Raw genomic sequence first — 17,905 nt, forward strand, 5'->3', positions numbered from 1 at the left:
AGAATAGGCAAATCTATAGAGACAGAAAGTATATTAGTGGTTGTTAAGGGATGGGTTGGAGAGTGATGGCTAATGGGTATAGGGTTTCTTTTAGGAGTGATGAAATGTTCTAAAATTGGATGGTGGTGTTGCAATTAAAAACCACTGAATTGTACACTTGAAAAGGGTAAATTTTATGATATGAATTCTGTTTCAGTAACAAAAACCTTAATGCTTTATATATTTCAAAAAATTACAGCATTGGTGACAATTAAAAAGTCATCTGTTATCATTCTTTGCTTAAAAGGGTGTTTCATATTTTTTTGCATATACAAAGGAGATGCTTTTCTGTTTTCAGAATTCATAAGCTGCATACTCTTGGGAAACATCTTTTAATCCCTCTGACTCTTAATTTCCTCATCTAACAAATGAGAATGTTGGTACTTCATAAAGTTGTATTCATTTTTTTTCTAAGTGCTACGTTTACTATCATTTGGCTTGGGGGCTTTGATATAATGAGGGATTAGCAGGAGGCAGAAATGAAAACAGTTATAGCTAGAGTGGTAGTTGGAAAGGAGAAATGTTCTCTGACTAGACCATGAGCTCTGTTAGGACAGGGACTGTTTTTTATCCCTTTAGCCCCTGTTCCTAATATATTACCTGGCACTTAGTAAACTGTCAAAGGAATGATAGATTAATATTGCACGATGGGGTTATATGTCATCTGCTATACTTTATTTACAGATAAAATTAAAAATTTGGATTCAGAACAAGCAGTGAAAGAAGAAAAAAAAGTGGAGCAACCTCCAGTGTCTGTCACTGAACCAAAGCTGGCAGCCCCTGTGGGCCTGAAGAAATCTAGCAAAAAAGCAGAGCCTGTTAAGATGCAGCAGAAGGAAAAAAAAAGGTAGGAAAATTTTGTTATTTGTGGGGGAAGAGTGTCTCTGCTGGGGGGTGAGAAGGTCTTTTTGGGCTTATTGACAAGCAGGCAGTTTTCAGTTGCGCACTAAATCCTACTAGGGATAGCCTTAGGGATACAGCTGTATAACCAAAATGAAGAGAGAAGCTCCATAGCTTGTCTAGTGAAGCAGAACTTGAATCAGCCAGTTCAGATGATTTAGAGCCCAAAGCCAGTTTTTTGGGCCCCATTGATTTAAATTGATTGTCTTCTCCTTTACTTCATTTTATATTTGTGGACATGGCATAAGCATGCCTGATTGTATGTCTCTGTGTCTGTTTTTCACCTCAGATTGCCAAATGAGGGGTTACTGTTTCCAGTGAAATTTAAGAGAAAAAGTTCTTTGTTTTCTTTTTATATCAATGAGTTTATTTTTCAAGTGGTAAAATGTAATTAGAAAAGAAAATAAAAAGCACACAAGCTGTTAAAAATGAATCCAGGAATTTGAGACACTACCTCATAGTTGGTAGGAGCTAGTCTGTTGAAAGAAATTCTAAAGGACACTGTCAGCACTGATAGGCTCAGACATACTTGACTTTTGTGGCAAGGTTGGGGCTACGCTATTAGAGAACATCAACAAAATGCTGATGTTTCAGAGGGTCAGAGCTCTCTGTCCAGTGGGCCTCACCTCCTAGGAACATATGATTGGGATGGATTAAAATGTTTCTAACCATGGGTATGACACTCGCTGTTGATGGTTATTGCCAGGAATGCATTCAGGATTTCACCACCAAGTAGGACATTAACTGTATGTTTTTAGTAGATGCCCTTTACCAGATTCAGGAAGTCTTTTCTATTCCTAGTTTGCTGAAATGTTTTATGAATGGGTGTTGAATTTTGACAGATACTTTTTCTGCATTTATTGAGGTGATCGTATGGTGTTTCTGTTAATGTGGTGAATTACACTGACTGGTTTTCAAATGTTAAACCAGCCTTGCATTCTTGAGATAAACCCCACTTGGTCATGATGTATTATCCTTTTTATATATTGCTAGATTCGATTTGTTAATGTTATATTAAGAATTCTTTACATCTATATTTATGGGGGCTATAATCAGTTATTTTCTTTGCTGGTAATGTCTTTGTCAGATTTCAGTGTCAAAGTTATGCTCATTTCATACAATCAGTTGAGAGGAGTTTCCTCCTCCTCTGTTTTCCCAAAGAGTTTGTGTAAGGTATATATTGTTTCTTTCTTAAAAGTTTGATAAAATTCACCAGTGGATCCAGGCTTGGAGTTTTCTTTGGGGGAAAATTTTTATTATGAATTTGATTTCTTTAAATAGAGCTATTCAAATATTCTTATTCTTTTGGGGACAATTTTGAATGTGTTTTTAAAGGAATTTATTTCATCTGAGTTGTTGAGTTTATTGGCATAAAATTGTTTATAATATATATAGCCTTATTCTTTGAGTATCTATGGAATCTGTAGGTATCACTATAGATTTCTTCATTCATTCCTAACATTGGTAATGTATACTTTTCTCTTTATCAGTCTTGTAAAAGTCTTACTAATTTTATTAATCTTTTCTTGAAAAATAACTTTTACCTTTTAAAATTTTCTATTTCATTGATTTCTGCTCTTTATTATTTCCTTCTACTTATTTTGGGTTTAATTTGTTATTTTCCTAGCTTAAGGTAGAAAAATAAGTTGATATTTAGTTACATAAGAAATAAGATTAAAGGTAAAAACTATGTCTTGTACTTATTTGTGTCTATAACACACACTAGGCCCTTGATAAATTATTGTTGATTGAATGAATAGTGTGGTGGAGTATCCAGACAGAGGAGCTAAGTAATGTAAAGATGGATCTAGGTTATTTGTCCAGTAAAATTTATCACACTGTATTTTATAGTTAGTGGTATTTATACCCATTTTTCCTGCCAGAGCTTCTTGAGAACAACGGTATTTTCTCGATCTTTGCATCTGAGTGTTTAGCAAAAAGCCTTTATGTAGGTAGTAGCTGCTAATTTAATGCTTGTTGAATGATTGAAAGGCCAGTAGGGGAAGTAAGAAGGAATTTGGAAAATTTTTCAATAACCTGGTAAGTAGCTTACAGTGGTCTTTAGAGAGCTAGAGAAAGTTTTTATTCTGGTTACCCCATGAAGTGACCTAGCTGTGGTCAGTTAGCAGAGTATCCTTATGGGTCTATTACGACTCTTACTTTCTACCCTCTGGAATTAAGATCATGAGTTATGAAGCAAGGCTGATAGTAGCACATGAATACTTACATTTTTATTTTGTGTAACATGCTTAAATTATTCCCGAACGGCAGCAGGAGGAAGCAAGTGGAGTTATCTGATGATGAGACAAAAGAAACTGAAAACATAAAGAAAAAGAGGAGAAGAATCAAACTTCCTGAGTCTGATAGCAGTGAAGATGAAGGTGGGCATTGCTAATTTTTTAAATTTTAATTTTAATTTTTGGCTAGTGGGATTGTCTCAGTCAATTTGGGCTGCTATAACAAAAATACCATAGACTGAGAGGCTTAAACAACAGGAATTTACTCCTCTCAGTTCTGAAGGCTGAGAAGTCCAAAATCAAGGTGCCTGCTGATTCAGTTCCTGGTGAGAGCTCTCTTCCTCATTTGTAGACGGACACCTTCTTGCTGTATCCTCCATGGCAAAGAGAGAAATCATCTTTCTTGTGTCTCTAATCTCATTCATGAGGGCCCTATCCTCGAGACTTAATTATCTCCCAAAGGTCCGCCTCCTACTTCTATCATATTGGGGATTAGGGCTTCAACATACAAATTTTTAGGGAACACAAACATTCGGTCCACAGAAGGGTCAGTTCTTATTATGATGATTTTAGGCTCAAGGAGCTAAAAAGTTACTTATTATGGGTCACAGTGACAATAGTAATCCAAGCACTGAGAGATACAGTGTACCTATTTCTGTTTAAAACTTACTTTAACCTTTTGACAAGAACCATAATCTTATGGTAATTTGTCAAAGTAGCAAATACAAAGGGAAAGAGAATAAGGATTATTACATTTATTATCAAAGACATTTTCTTTTTTAAAAAATAAAATGGAGCTCTTCCTTTGGGTACCTTCATGTGAATCTTATAAAATGGGTGATATTGTAGGCATCAGGGGTATTGGTGGTGTTTTGTACCACATAAGTAAAACCAGGCTAAGATGAAGAATCTGTATGGTCATTGCTGAGAGGGAATGACACTGTGAACCCTTCCAGTTTTAAGTTGTAGACACTGTTGTACAATAAGCGAACAGAATAAGGGCAAGAGTCTCGCCTGAAAAGTTAATGTGCCTTTTTAAAGAATATCAATTATTCTAAGAGCCAGTATCAAGTATCCTTCCCAAAATGTGTAAATGAAAGTGTACAGAAAAAGGAGGAGACCAAAGAGAACGATACCTGGGTTGGACTGATATGCCAGACGACTTCGATCCTGAAAAGCCTGGTTTGAGAACCAGTGGTGAAAAGCTTGAGCTGCTGTGATTGATTCTCCATGAATTCATGGCCTAATGAGTATAAACATTTTAGGTATGGCCAGGGGAACTCTCGTCCAAAGGGATTCAGCATCATATAAAGGTAGACAAAAGCAAACAAACTGACACTAAAAAGAGATTAAAGAAAAATGAATGCAAAAAAAGGAACCTGCTATGCTGTTGAAGGACAAAGCTAAACTTGTTAGATTCTACTCTTACCAGAAACTACTGTAAGAAGCACTGAAAATGGTAACAGAGGCTCCCCAAAAGTGGGGGGATATTAGCTCAAGTGAGTGAAAAAACAAATTACATATACAGGTGACAGTAATGCAAAGGAAATGAATATATCTAAGAAATTGTACAAGAAAGTTGAATATGTCTATGGCAGAGGTACATCTTTGACTCTTCCATGGATTTAGGGTTTCCATTGGCTGTGGAATGGATAGGGATAGGGTATTGTGAGCATCCCAGTGGGGCAGTTGCTGTATACTTAATTCCATGTCATTTATCAAAATGCTTTAACCAAGACTACAGAAAGGAAGATTCCCAAGTGTGTGATGAAACAACCATCAAGGAACATTCTGACTGGTTAAGAGTTGAGGAAATAGAGGCAAATCTATGCAGACACACAGGAAAATAACTTAGCAAGTAACTTAGGAATGTGTGCTAATTGGAACAGTTTTCCCTAAATTCCAACCAGGAAAAGAACTTGAGGAAGATTCTAGAAAAGTCTTTGAAGCCATCATCCTAATGTACATTAAAAAAGTAAACTAGATACTCTAGTATTAGTGAAGGAGTCAGCTCTAAGTCAAGGAATTACTGTGGTTGATTGAACACTCTTTACATACTTCTGAAATATTCTCTGTAGTTCTGATCCTTAGCTCACAAAAATAATACCCTTAAGTGATTAGAAATATGAGTGGGGTTATTTAGTTTGGAAGGGAGAAGAAATGTGAAAGAGGTGGACAACGTATAATAGCAGATGATATAAAGCAGAGGCTCTCAGATTTTTTGTTCTGGCAAAGGTAATTTTTGGCATCTGACTAAATTTATAAACCTTTGCCATTTTATTCCTAAATTTCTTCTTTGTCTCAAAGCCAGTGGGATTTCATTTTAAACCTTCATATAGTCTCTAACCTATTATTGTTTTATTTCTGTTACACTATTAGTTCAATATGCTGTCTTCAGCTAGAAGTTAGTACATGAGCAGCAGGAGTGGAGGAAATGGCAGAGACTTTGCAGTTAGACAGACCTTGGTTTAAATCGTAACCTTTACCACTGACCATGTGACTTTAGGCAGATAACTTAATCAATTCCTGTTTTCTCATCTCTAATATAGGGATGTTATCACAAACTGTGCCGGCCTTTTATGAACATTAAATAAGATGCTGCGTCAAAAGTGCCGGGACAGAGCTTAACATATAGTCAGTTTTCTTATTATTCACCCCACTTTTCCTATTGAAATTCAGTAAGCGTTTAATGGTAATAAACACACTTGAAAGTACCTTCTCTCAGAAAATTCCCCTCAACTTCATATCCTTAACTCTCTACCCAAGGGACTGTTCCTTTCTCTTTCTCCCTGGCAGAGTCATAAGCACCTTTAGCAGTTCTATTGTACATACTCTCTTTGTAAAGCAAGAAAAGGCCAGACCCAGAGAGAAAAAACATTAAGAATAATATCTATATTGCTAGGAAAAAGTAGTTTTAAATGGTATGTTTCAGTCCTTGCAAATTGCTTATAGAGAATGTTAAGCAAATGACCCACAACCCCTTTTTTAAAGGTTAAGATAAGTAGTTAAAAAAATTTCCTAGGAAGCTATGAATGATTTTCAGGAATTCTAGTTACCCATCTCTTCCAGAAAACTCTGATAAACAGTGGTTGCATTACTGGATCCCTGCAATTAGTTTTACCACAGCTCTTATTCTGCCCCAACAAAGGTTGCTTTCCTGGGGTGAGTGATGTTTCACTACTTGAGAACCTTTCATCTGAAGAGCTGCAAATCCGTTACAAATATATTTAAAATACACCAATGCATCCATCATTCCTTATGCTTATGTCACTAAAAATATATTGAGGGAGAATGCTTGGCTTGGTAATAAAGACTAAGGCAGACAGACATGGATTCTAGCATATGAATGTGGGCAAGTTTTTAAAAAATCTCTTTGAACCTCAGCTGTATCAGTATAAAACAGAAATAGTAATAGTGATTTTGTAGGGTTATTATGAAAATGAATGATTAATGTTTGTAAAGCCCAGAAAATTCTAGTTGTTTTCCCTGTCCTTCCTTTCTTAAAATATTTTGTTTAAAAAAATTTTTTTTTTTTTTTTTAACAAATAGATTTTTTTAAACAAATTTATTTATTTTATTTATTTATTTTTGGCTGTGTTGGGTCTCTGTTGTTGTGCACGGGCTTTCTCTAGTTGTGGTGAGCAGGGGCTACTCTTGCCGCAGTGCACGGGCCTCTCATTGCAGTGGCCTCTCCCGTTGCAGAGCATGGGATCTAGGCATGCGGGCTCAGTAGTTGTGGTGCACGGGCTCAGTCGCTCCGCGGCATGTGGGATCCTCCTGGACCAGGGCTCGAACCCGTGTCCCCCTCATTGGCAGGCAGACTCTCAACCCCTGTGCCACCAGGGAAGCCCTAAAAAAAATTTTAAGCAAAGTAATACATGTACACAATTTCAAAAATCAGATAAAATACAAGTTTTATAATGTATAGTAACCTCTCCTATCAGACTCACCTAATTGACTGATGCTTCCCTTGTCAACTTTTTCCCATCTGCCTTCCATCTTCCAGGGATTTGTTGAAATTTCTTATTCATTAGGAGCCCTTGGCTCCTCTGGTGTTCTTCTCTTCCCTATTATGAGAGGGTTACAACATTTCTTTCCTTTATTATCGTTTATAATGTTTCTCTTTGGTGGTGTGTGGAAGGGAGAAGGAGGTATATGCTGAATCTTCCTTGACCTAGAAGCCCATCATCCGAGATTTAGTTCAGAAAATGATTCTTTTCCTTTATTTAAAAGAAATTGTTACTGTATATTCAATGCTAGGGAAATCGTGGTGCCTCTGCCTGTGTGGAGCTTAGAGTCTGAAGGGGGAGCGTAGATAAACAGTCCACGCGGTGCAGTGAGAGGGATCTTAGAGGGCGCCACTGGGATTGTGTTCTCCTTCGTTAAGTCAAGTCGTTACAGAACTGGAAATAGAGTAAGAGCTCTTAAACTTATTACTGAGAGTACTCAAAATTCCTTTTTTTTTGGCATCCTCACCACATAAACTTCACTCCTACCACTGTAACACATTGCGACACAGCTTTCTTAATAGCTATACCTTCAGAAAAACGGGTGCTTGGTTCTGTGGTTTGACTGGACTTTTGCTTCCTTGAGCTCCCATCATGTTCTAGCCTCCCAGAGCTGGTTGATAGCTGGACCACTTTCCTTTTATGTTTTTATTTCCTAGAGCTTATAAAGTTTTGGGGCCCATTTCATACTTGAAGTGTATAATTTATTGTTTCTTTCTGGCTGTTGTTCTGCTTCACCTCTTCAGGTCATTTGGCCTTGAACCCTCCACTGTCATAATTTTTAGCACTGACCTAATCGGTTGGGAGAATTTCAGATCCAAGACTTGTGCTAAGAATTTGAATACAGCCAGGAGATTCAGGGAGCAGGTGAGGCTAAGCAGCTTACCCAGTCCCTTGACCAGCAATTTCTTTGTGGTAATTAAGCAATAGGTCAGCTGAGGATTTTCACTTCCTCTCTTATGGGCCTTATACTATTTCTGGAACTATTCAGAAATGATGGGATCCCTCTGGTGGTACTCTCTTTTCAGGTGGTACCACTTCCATAGCAATATTTCTCTCCTTAAAATATTCTTTCTTGATAATCTCAGTGTAGCAAAATAAGCCTCATCAGTGAGGCAAGTGAGACGTAGTTCCCAAACACATATTAACAGGCAAGTCCTAGCTGTTAGAGCTGTAATTGTGATCATCGTGTCAAAGATGATTCCCCCACCCCACAGTTTATGCTCTTAATATCAGCTGGAAAATTTCAGTCTAACATACATCTCAAGTGATGGCAAATAATCCTCAGATTACAGTCACAAAATCAGTTACTATTATTTCTGTTTTATACAACTGAAGTTCAAAGAGATTTTTTTACAGCTTGCCCACATTCATATGCTAGAATCCATGTCTGTCTGCCTTAGTCAAGCATCCTCCCTCAATATATTTTTAGTGACATAAGCATAAGGAATGTGGATGCGTCGGTGTATTTTAAATATATTTGTTAACGGATTTGTAGCTCTTCAGATGAAAGGTACTCCCATTTGGTATAATCTGAGGATTATCTCCACTTACTTGATCTTAAGAGAAAATGTCTGGCCCTGAGTGGTAAGGTAGCATGGGATAGTTGGAATAGTAAGGCTATGGAATCAGACTGACAGGGGTCTAAAACTTCCTGCCTCGGTTGCAAGCTCTGTGCCCCTGGCAAGTTAACTAACCTCTCTGAACCTCTGTTTTCTCAACTCTAATGTATGAATAATAGTATTTGTCTCTTAGGTTTGTTGTGAGGATAAAGTAAAATAATGTAAGTGAAATACATGACACATGGTAGATGATCAGTGGATATTTATAAAACAACATCATACTTTGACTTATCTATAAAATTAGGAGCTTAGCTAAGATGATCTCTAAGGTATATTCCAGCTCTAATAATTCTTGATTCTTTGATTCTCTTTGTATGAAAATTAATAAAATATGTATTTTAAAGGTATTTATAGTTATATAATTGCAGAGTCCTTGGTTGTCATGAATTACTGCTTGCAAAATACCCTTTGTTGGACATGGAATTTTAGAGAGCCAGTGGAGAAGGCATTGTACCAGACACTGCTGTAGTTCTCTTATCTAAGCTTGTTTCCTTATTTCAGTCATACCAGACTCTCCTGGGGCTTATGAAGCTGAGTCACCATCCCCACCTCCTCCTGCTTCTCCATCTCCTGAACCAGTGCTGAAGACTGAGCCAGAGCCTCCTTCTGTCAAGGTACAACTTTACTGGGATGTGTCCTTTATCACCCAAGGATAAAACTACTCTGCTACGTTAGTTCGCTGCTATACACTTCACAGATGTCAGTAGCTGGCTCCTGTCTCGTGCTGCTCTCCTATAGGTAGTGCAGAATGGGCATTCCCTCTCTTCTCACCTGAAGAGGGAGTTCAGCCATTAGGTGTCATCTCAGGAATGTGGCCGAAGTCAATCCTGGGAGCTCTTTTGTTTTTCATTCCCTCCAGCTTTAGGGCAGCTGTACCACCCAACTCCTGTTGGCATTGTGCAAAGTGAAGTCTTGCAGCAGAGTATGTGAAAGACAGAGTAGAACAAACAACTTATGCAGGTTTGTTGCTCTTCCAGAAAAGGGCTGCAAATGGGGAAATACAGTTTTCAATGATCTTCATCTGGCTCTTGTCTGCATCTGTTAGTGTAGATAATGAAGGACTGAGAAGATGGGCGGTTTTTTTCCTTTATGACTATTAGTTTTCCTTAATTCATTGTGTTAAGACTGTCATTTAAATTTTGCACTAATTTCCTCATTAGCTGAAGAGAAAATGGGGTGGAAGACCAGTGGAGAGAAAAGGAAGTTGGTATAAGTAATACCTTTTGATACTAAATTAGACAGTTGTAACGTTGCAGTGTCAAGATTGAACTAGCAGGTATCCACAGCAAGGGTGGATGCCGTGGAGACCTCTGGTTTGGTTTAGAGGCCTTCCCTGAGCACTTCCATAGTATCTGCTGTGGCCTTCCATTAAAGCCCTTACCACAGTGGATTGCAATGGTCTGTTTTCTTTGTCTCTCTCCTCCACTAAGGCCCTTGTCCTATTGGTCTTTTTAACCTTGACGCCTGCACTACCCAACAAAAGTTTGTTGACTGAATGAACACAGTTCTTTGCTCAACATGCTACTTTTCTTCTCACAATGAAGTATCAATGAGCGTAACTTGTCTGTGGTTGGGCTGGTCCCCTAAAGGGAAATTTGTAGATAACTTGTTTAACTTTTTATCGTCATAGAATATTGGAGGGTGATTGTTATAGAGTAAAAAGCTTTTGTTATTTTTCTCTATAGCTTGATAGGTCAATTTAATGTTGTATCCTCTGATCTTCCTATGATCTTTTAGGGCTCAAGTGGAGAAAACAAAAGAAAACGAAAACGTGTGCTAAAATCTAAAGCCTTTGTGGACGAGGAGGGCTGCATAGGTAAGAAAATTCTTTGACTCCAAATCCAGAGATAGAGTTATTACCGTGGAGAGCACCTTAATCCCTTACAGAGCAGGGTGCCTCAGACTTTAATATGCACATGATTCATCCCCAGGTGGTGCTGGGCTGCTTTCCTGTGGCCCACACTTTTAGTAGTGGAATATAGGGAACACTACAACTAAAGTCAGAATACCTGGGCTCCTGTTTGGGTCATATGCTTGAGATCTTGCATAAGTCACATCATCTCGGTGGGGAGTTTCTTGATCTGTGGAGTGGAGGGAAAATACCATTTTGCCTACATGTGGGATTGTTGTGAAGATTCATGTGAAGTAATATATTTAAAAAACACTTTCAAGATGGAAACCACAATACCAATTTTAAATCATAGACATTGAGAAACATTTGGGGTTTTTTTGAATGTTTGTTTTATACATTTGAACAGTGGAAAAGAAGCTCCTATAGATGACTAGACTCTGAAGAGAGTGTCAAGAGTCTTCTTTGTGTTTTGTCCCATTTGTTCTGTAGAGGGGTCTAACTCTTCCAAATCACTTCCTTTATGTTTCCTGCTTGTAAGCCATGTTAGGTAAAAGCATGTGCTTTTTATGGAGGCCTAGAGGGAAATTAGAATTCAGGCCTTGAGTCATTGCTTGATTCTTCAGCCATGTTTTAGCTTGTTCTACCACGATTGACCGACTTCTGTGGGGCTATTAGGATTTAGCACTTGAAGCCCGATGAGATGTTCAGATCCTGGTACTGTCTTTTGTGTTTGTAAAAAGTTGTGGGTTTAGGCTCTTCAACCTCTTGTTAGTGAGATAGCCCAGAATTGTCATTTCTCCTTTCCTGTGGCACCTGCCACACGCTGACTCTCCTAGAGAAGTAGTTTTTCCCTTTCTTGATTTTCCTTTTCTGGTTCAAATTTTTGTCTTAAAAAGATTGATAGACTCTGAAGAATCAACTTTCCTTAGGCAATGTGGTTGTTAAAACTAGTGAAGACCTTTCATCAGTCTTGAGCCCTCTCTCCTTCCCCACCTCCCACTCATCTGAAAAGGCCTCTGCCATTTTAATTGTAGCAGGTGATTGGGAATAAAATTCCTTACACAGGAAATTTCTGTCTTTTCAGTGCTAACTTTCTTGTGCCTATGAATTCTGGATTTTGGTCTTTTTTTGTTTTATTTGTTTGTTTTTTGCTTTTAGTCTTCTAGTAATGAATTTCAAGCCTCTTCGTTTGACTGTTAATGGTAATTTACGTATTTACTGTTGAATTTTTTATTCTTTTTTTTTTTTTTTACTATTATTTATTTATGGCTGTGTTGGGTCTTCGTTTCTGTGCGAGGGCTTTCTCTAGTTGCGGCAAGTGGGGGCCACTCTTCATCGCAGTGCGCAGTCTTTTTTCTTTTAAACTTAAGAGGACAAAAGCATCAGTGCCAGTTTTTCCCTCCTGCTACCCCAAAAGAAAAGTGTCAAAAATATCTTTATGAGAGTTCATTGGGAATTTGTGGCTAATTACCTATTGCTTTGTTCAAAACATAGTACTCAAGTTTTGGCCAGGTATGGGATGTGAACTTTTTTGTACTCCTGTCTCCAGACAGGACTATTAAGAGCCTTGGATGCAACAATGAAAACTGTGCTCACATAGCACATTTTTTTTTAAGGTTTTTAGTCCAAGCTCAACCTAATGAATCTTGGCTCCTGTAACCAACAAAGGAGTTCTGCTTTCCTCTCTTTGCTCAGACTGTTCCAAATGTACCAGCACAGGGGGCTTCTCCTGTCCTGTGTTGGGTGGGAGTTGGTCTGTGGGTTTAAAAAGCTGATCTTTCCCTGTCTGTGAGTTTACTACAGGGACTGGGGAGTTGGGCCCCTGAGATAAATTTGGGGTGGACTTCTGGACAGGGTAGATTTCTAAGAGCAAAACAGTTGAGTGGAAAAGAATTCTTTTACCCATGCAAACTGGGCCTGTTTTTATGGCAGCCCAGAAAAGTGGCGTGTTGTTCAGCTAAAATAAAGGTCCTGTATTTTTAAGTTGAAATCTCCTTTGTTCTGTAGTTTGAAGTAGCCACAGCTTTGAATATAAAAATGCTCCTTTTAGCTCTTAAGGTATATACAAAGTGTTCTGCTTAAGAAATTCTGTTGGTGCTGCCCTGACTGGTTTTTAACTCCCTCAAGCAGTGCATTGCACAGAACTGGCAATGAAACAACCAGTGGTTAGTCATGAAATAATGAGCTAATTGATGCTGAAGTTTAATATTACAGACATGCCGCCATTTGAATACATGATACAGCTTATGGAGGAGCAAGTCTTGTCTTTTCTATATCTGTAGGTGGCTCTTTAGAATTCCCTAATTTGAGATATTGAGTAAATAACAGCTCATAATTTTGTTCTAAAATCCAGTTATGTAATGCTTTTGAAGTTGCATCAGGATGGGGCTGATGTTCTGGGATCATAATTGTTGAACTAACAGGTACAGCATGGAAATTCCTCAAGTATCTTAGAGCAACATTTCTTAAACTTTGCTGAGTAGAGACATTACTTGAAGATCTTGACAAAATTCAAATTCTGATTCAGTAGGCCTAGGTTAGGACTTGAGATTCTTTGTTTCTAATAAGCTCATGGGAGATTCTAATGCCTCTGGTCTGTGGAGCCTTAAGACCTTCAAGAATGCTTAGTATATATTTAAAGCTTACTAGTGTTTTTTTAGCCTCTTAGTTGACAGGGGTCAGCCAAAGTGAATTCTAGGCTGTTGAAAGTAATGACAAGTCCTAGGAACTCTTAGGGAGGGGACTGTTGATTATGCAACCTTAATAAGAATAGATGAATAAGGTGAAGGAATACTCCACTGGTTATAGCCAGTTGACCTCCAGCGTGGCCCATTGCAAGGGGAAAATATAGCACTGAAGAGTGCTTGCCAAAGATTACTGGGTGTATTTGTACATTTCGTAGGGCAGCATATCACCTTTTACAGGGGAGCAAAGAATGGTGGTTCTCAAGGTGTGGTCCCCAGACCAGCAGCGTATCAGCATCACCTGGGAACATGTTAGAAAAGCAAATTCTTGGGTCCACCCCAGACCTATTGAATCTAAAACTCTGGAAATAAAGCCCAGCCATACGTGTTTAAATGAGCCTTCAAGTAATTCTGATACACATTAAAATTTGAGATTATGTAAGTGACAGACTAGGTATTAGAACACAGGTGTATTTGATTCCAAAGCCTATGCCTCTAGAACAGTTCGGCGTATATATTTTATTAGAAAGAAATGATCAATAATTGAGAGCTTAAAACTATCATTGTTTGTTAATGGGAAAAAATACCTTTCACTTTACTCATTTGAGTATTATGCATATTAGGTTACTCTATTCAGCTAAGAAAAGGTGTTTTCCTTTTTCCATCATTTGCTGAGAAAGGATTTAGATGACGTTGACTGTACAGCTGCTGCATCTCTCTAAAGTCACAGGAGGGTGGCATTGTACTGTTTCTTGCGGTTGGTGTGTGCACTGCAGTAGTATTGAAGAGACCCTCATCAGTTGTGGGACATCATTGTTGGAAGCGATTGTCTGTGCCTGTGTCCTTTGGGGCTTCCTTATAGTGACTCCTCACTGGTATAATTTTTTTAAAAGTTTCCAATGGGGAGGGATCAGTGAATTTTATTGGTAGGAGAAAAGGCAAAAGACACCCTTGGCTGACAGGGAGTAAAAACACTGGGAACTTTTTCTCATTTTATCTTTGTCCTTCTTTAAAACTATCAAGTTTGGGCTTCCCTGGTGGCGCAGTGGTTGAGAATCTGCCTGCCAATGCAAGGGACACGGGTTTGAGCCCTGGTCTGGGAAGATCCCACGTGCCGCGGAGCAACTAGGCCCGTGAGCCACAATTACTGAGCCTGCGCGTCTGGAGCCTGTGCTCCGCAACAAGAGAGGCCGCGATAGTGAGAGGCCCGCGCACCGCGATGAAGAGTGCCCCCCGCTTGCCACAACTAGAGAAAGCCCTCGCACAGAAACGAAGACCCAACACAGCCATAAAAATTAATTAATTAATTAATTAATTTTAAAAAAAATAAAAAAAATTAAAACTATCAAGTTTGTCATCTGACCAAGTTTACTTGAGATAGTCATCTTCATGATGTAGACCATTACTAAATCCTGGGTCACTGAGAACCAAGAACTGAATAGTTGAGTAGCTAATCTCCAGTTCACAGTGGGTGACATCAGGATAGGACTAGCCAGGAGGGTCCATGGCAATGCGTCTGGCTAGGCAGGATGGGGACTGGCTGGTAGAGCAGAGCTTAAGACCAGGAAAACCAGTGATGGAAATGGCAGGCACTGGGGGTCAGGGAGGTGAGACTGAAGAAGTCAGTCAAAGCATGGAGGTAGAAGTAGGTGTTTGAGATGCAGACAGTTCTGATGTAGAGCTCAGCAAGTTAGCTAAGCATAGACCAAGGCCCAAATGCAGGATTTGGGCAACCGCATGATAAGCGCCCACTTAAAGGCATGGGGCATAGCAGTGACGGAGTAAGGGTGAATGTTGATTTTGAGCCCCAGCTAGAGGCCTGTGTGAGCTCAAAATACTGCTTCCTCCCTGAGGAGGGATCTGATCTCCCAGCGGGATTAAGCTGCGGTGGTCAGTGAGCACACCTCCCTTGGTCAGTGGGTCTGAGGGGACTGGAGTGAACCAGACATCTCATCCTCTCGGGAGAGCAGTGTTCTAAATGACTCAACCCACTCATATCCCATTTTTTTCTGTGTTCTTCCAGTAACTGAAAAGGTCTACGAGAGTGAATCCTGCACAGATAGTGAAGAAGAGCTCAAGATGAAGACTTCCTCTGTACATAGGCCTCCCGCCATGACTCTGAAAAAGGAACCCAAAGAGGAACGAAAGGGCCCAAAGAAAGGAACTGCTGCTCTGGGCAAAGCCAATAGACAAGTGTCCATTACTGGCTTCTTCCAGAGGAAGTGAACTGCCATCTCTGTTAGGTCAGAGATGTGGAGTGGTCAAGGGACAAGACCAAGACATACAGACTCTCACTTACTGTGTAAGTTCATCCAGTGCCTCTCCTCATCTTTATCAAAAGACTGTTCTTCCATCCTGTAAGGTTTATACGGCTTCTGGTTTTCAACAAAAAGGAAATCACCTGGAAGCAAGAGGCAAAAGAATATTTCAAAAGCTGTTATCTTCTAATGACATTTTTTAAGTACAATTTTGACCTGTCCAGGAGAAGAATTCGCTCCAAAAATAAATTGGAACAGGTTTCAGAATTATCACTGAAGCCGTTAGTGGCTAATCCACTGTGCCCTACCCACCCTGTGCCCTTATCCATCCATTTATGGCTCAGGAAGTGATCCTCCTTGTTCTTTTGTATTTTGTGGACTTGTGTGGGTATTCTTTTATGCCTGAATTTTACTGGATGTGTTTACCACTGCCCCATCCTCCCTTCCCCACTACCACACTTCTGTGTGAAGCATTTTCTGTAAGTCTTTTAAATCTTGGTTGGACTAAAGGCTGAAACAAAAATCTCCCGGTAATCCTCTTTTCCTCCATTATAAAGTACACTGACACCTGGCCACAGACCAGCACGTTACTTGTGTTCTAGCCCTTTCACAAAAGCTCTTACTCTTGAGCCCTTTATTCGCAATTAGTGGTTAGGGAAAAGCCTCAGGCAGAGCACAAATAGAAATGTAATGATGTATTCAACCCCGCCAGAAATTACTTAGAGTCAACATTGATGCCATTAGAGGACTTGTCATGTTGCTGACACAGGGTGTGCTTTATACGACACTTTGTGATTTTTGTCTCCTCCTCTCTCTCCCTTTCCCACTCTCAGTACCTAGAGAGGGAAACCCATACAGTGAAATGAAGGCTAAAAAGAGAAGTCCCTTCTTACATGCAATGTACAACAGTTAAGTAAAATTTCTCCTTTTCAGGGAAACTGAATGTTAGAAACAACAGTTTTCCAGGAAGGTAATGAGGAAGAGGTAAAGCACATTGTCTACTGATGCTGCGCCTCTGTATTTTTAACTTCCTCACATGCTTAGAAGTACAGGCTCCCCAGGAAGAGATGGAGAGGCTGAGTCATTGGTAGTTCTAAACATTTTCTTTTGTTACTTATGGAAAATCATTTATTCCAGTGATAACTTGGAAGCACCTTCCTTTATGGCTGGAGAGTGAGCTCAGGGGATGGAGGTGGTGTGGCAGTGACCTTGCACAGTGAGCTCTGGGGAAAGGAACACAGGCTCAGCTGCTGGCGTGACTCATGACTAACAGACGAGGGACGTCTGACTTGCCTCTTGCTCCTTCTGCCTTCGCCTGGTGTATGTCGTAAGTGATGCAGTCAGCCGTCTACTGTTTAAGGTTAGGATTGTGTTGTGACTGACCTTAGATTAATAGGAGCTTCTTTAGCAACTGTCACCCAGGGCCCTCCAGCCAGGCACCCCATGGACTTGATTAAAACCAGAGGTTTGGGAGATTAGTCCCAGCATTACGTCTACAACTTGAGAAGGCAGAGGCTTTGTGCAGCAAGCTGAGTAAAGGTTGACACATTCCAAACTCCTTTCTTTTTAAAATGTAAAAGGATGGAGAGAAGGGTGGAAAGGCTGGATTTAACTTTACAAAAAACTTCTGGAGAGGAATCCCTTTTAAATGGTTATTTTCGCCATTGCCTCTAGTCATTTTTCTAAATAGAAATGGAAAATTAAAGAAAAAAAAGCAACAATCCAGCCTTTTTAAAAAAAAATTATCATGCTGGGATCTCTAATTAAATCACATTTTGAATTGGAAAACTCTGGTGCTAGTGGAGTTCTGTCTTTGCAAGCATAATGCAAATCCTGTGGTCACTGTGCCCGGTATGCTGCCTACACTCTGAGCCGTTGGCAAGGCTTAGTGAGTAGTAAGTGCTGGCTGTTTCCTTCTTTTTGTAAAAAAAAAGAAAACTCTACCATGTTATCCACATGAGTTAAATAAATTTGAGAAGTTGTTTTAAAACAGTGCTTCAAACTGATTGTCTGATGAATCTGTTATTTGACAGGATGGCAACAGTGTATGCAATTATTTAAACTCTGAACAGGAACAAGGCTGGTTTTCAGTTTATATTGTTCAAACTGCATACCCATAGTCTGAGATGGACAAGTTATTTGCTGTCTTCATCATTTTTTCAGTCCTGTGGGAAATCTTAGATTCAGCCAACCTCATTTTTTAGCTTCTTTAGAAGAAAATCTAGTCCTGATCTTGCACATTGTGTTAGTCTGGCTTCACCACTTGCTGGCTCTGTGACCTTGGGCAGATTTCTAAGCCTCAGATT

The 17,905-nt window shown here is 39.4% G+C and overlaps 1 protein-coding gene across 2 annotated transcripts in view; it reads left to right on the forward strand.

The window, feature by feature from the left end:
• Window positions 1-17,589, forward strand: part of POLD3 (DNA polymerase delta 3, accessory subunit) — a 41,949-nt gene extending 24,360 nt beyond the window's left edge. Inside the window, exons 8-13 of one of the 2 annotated variants that reach the window (XR_009009359.1) lie at window positions 724-886; window positions 3,211-3,320; window positions 9,307-9,419; window positions 10,543-10,621; window positions 15,365-15,643; window positions 16,737-17,589. Coding sequence is in view for 1 of the 2 variants with exons in the window: in XM_057553856.1 (XP_057409839.1) it covers window positions 724-886; window positions 3,211-3,320; window positions 9,307-9,419; window positions 10,543-10,621; window positions 15,365-15,567 (668 nt within the window). In the remaining variant the exon portion in view is untranslated. Of the gene's footprint in view, window positions 1-723; window positions 887-3,210; window positions 3,321-9,306; window positions 9,420-10,542; window positions 10,622-15,364 lie in introns of both variants that reach the window. The other variant, XM_057553856.1, reaches the window with a different exon arrangement.
• Window positions 17,590-17,905: the final 316 nt, after the last annotated feature.

Source organism: Balaenoptera acutorostrata, chromosome 9 (genome assembly GCF_949987535.1).
Source record: "Balaenoptera acutorostrata chromosome 9, mBalAcu1.1, whole genome shotgun sequence".
Classification (NCBI taxonomy): Eukaryota; Metazoa; Chordata; class Mammalia; order Artiodactyla; family Balaenopteridae; genus Balaenoptera; species Balaenoptera acutorostrata.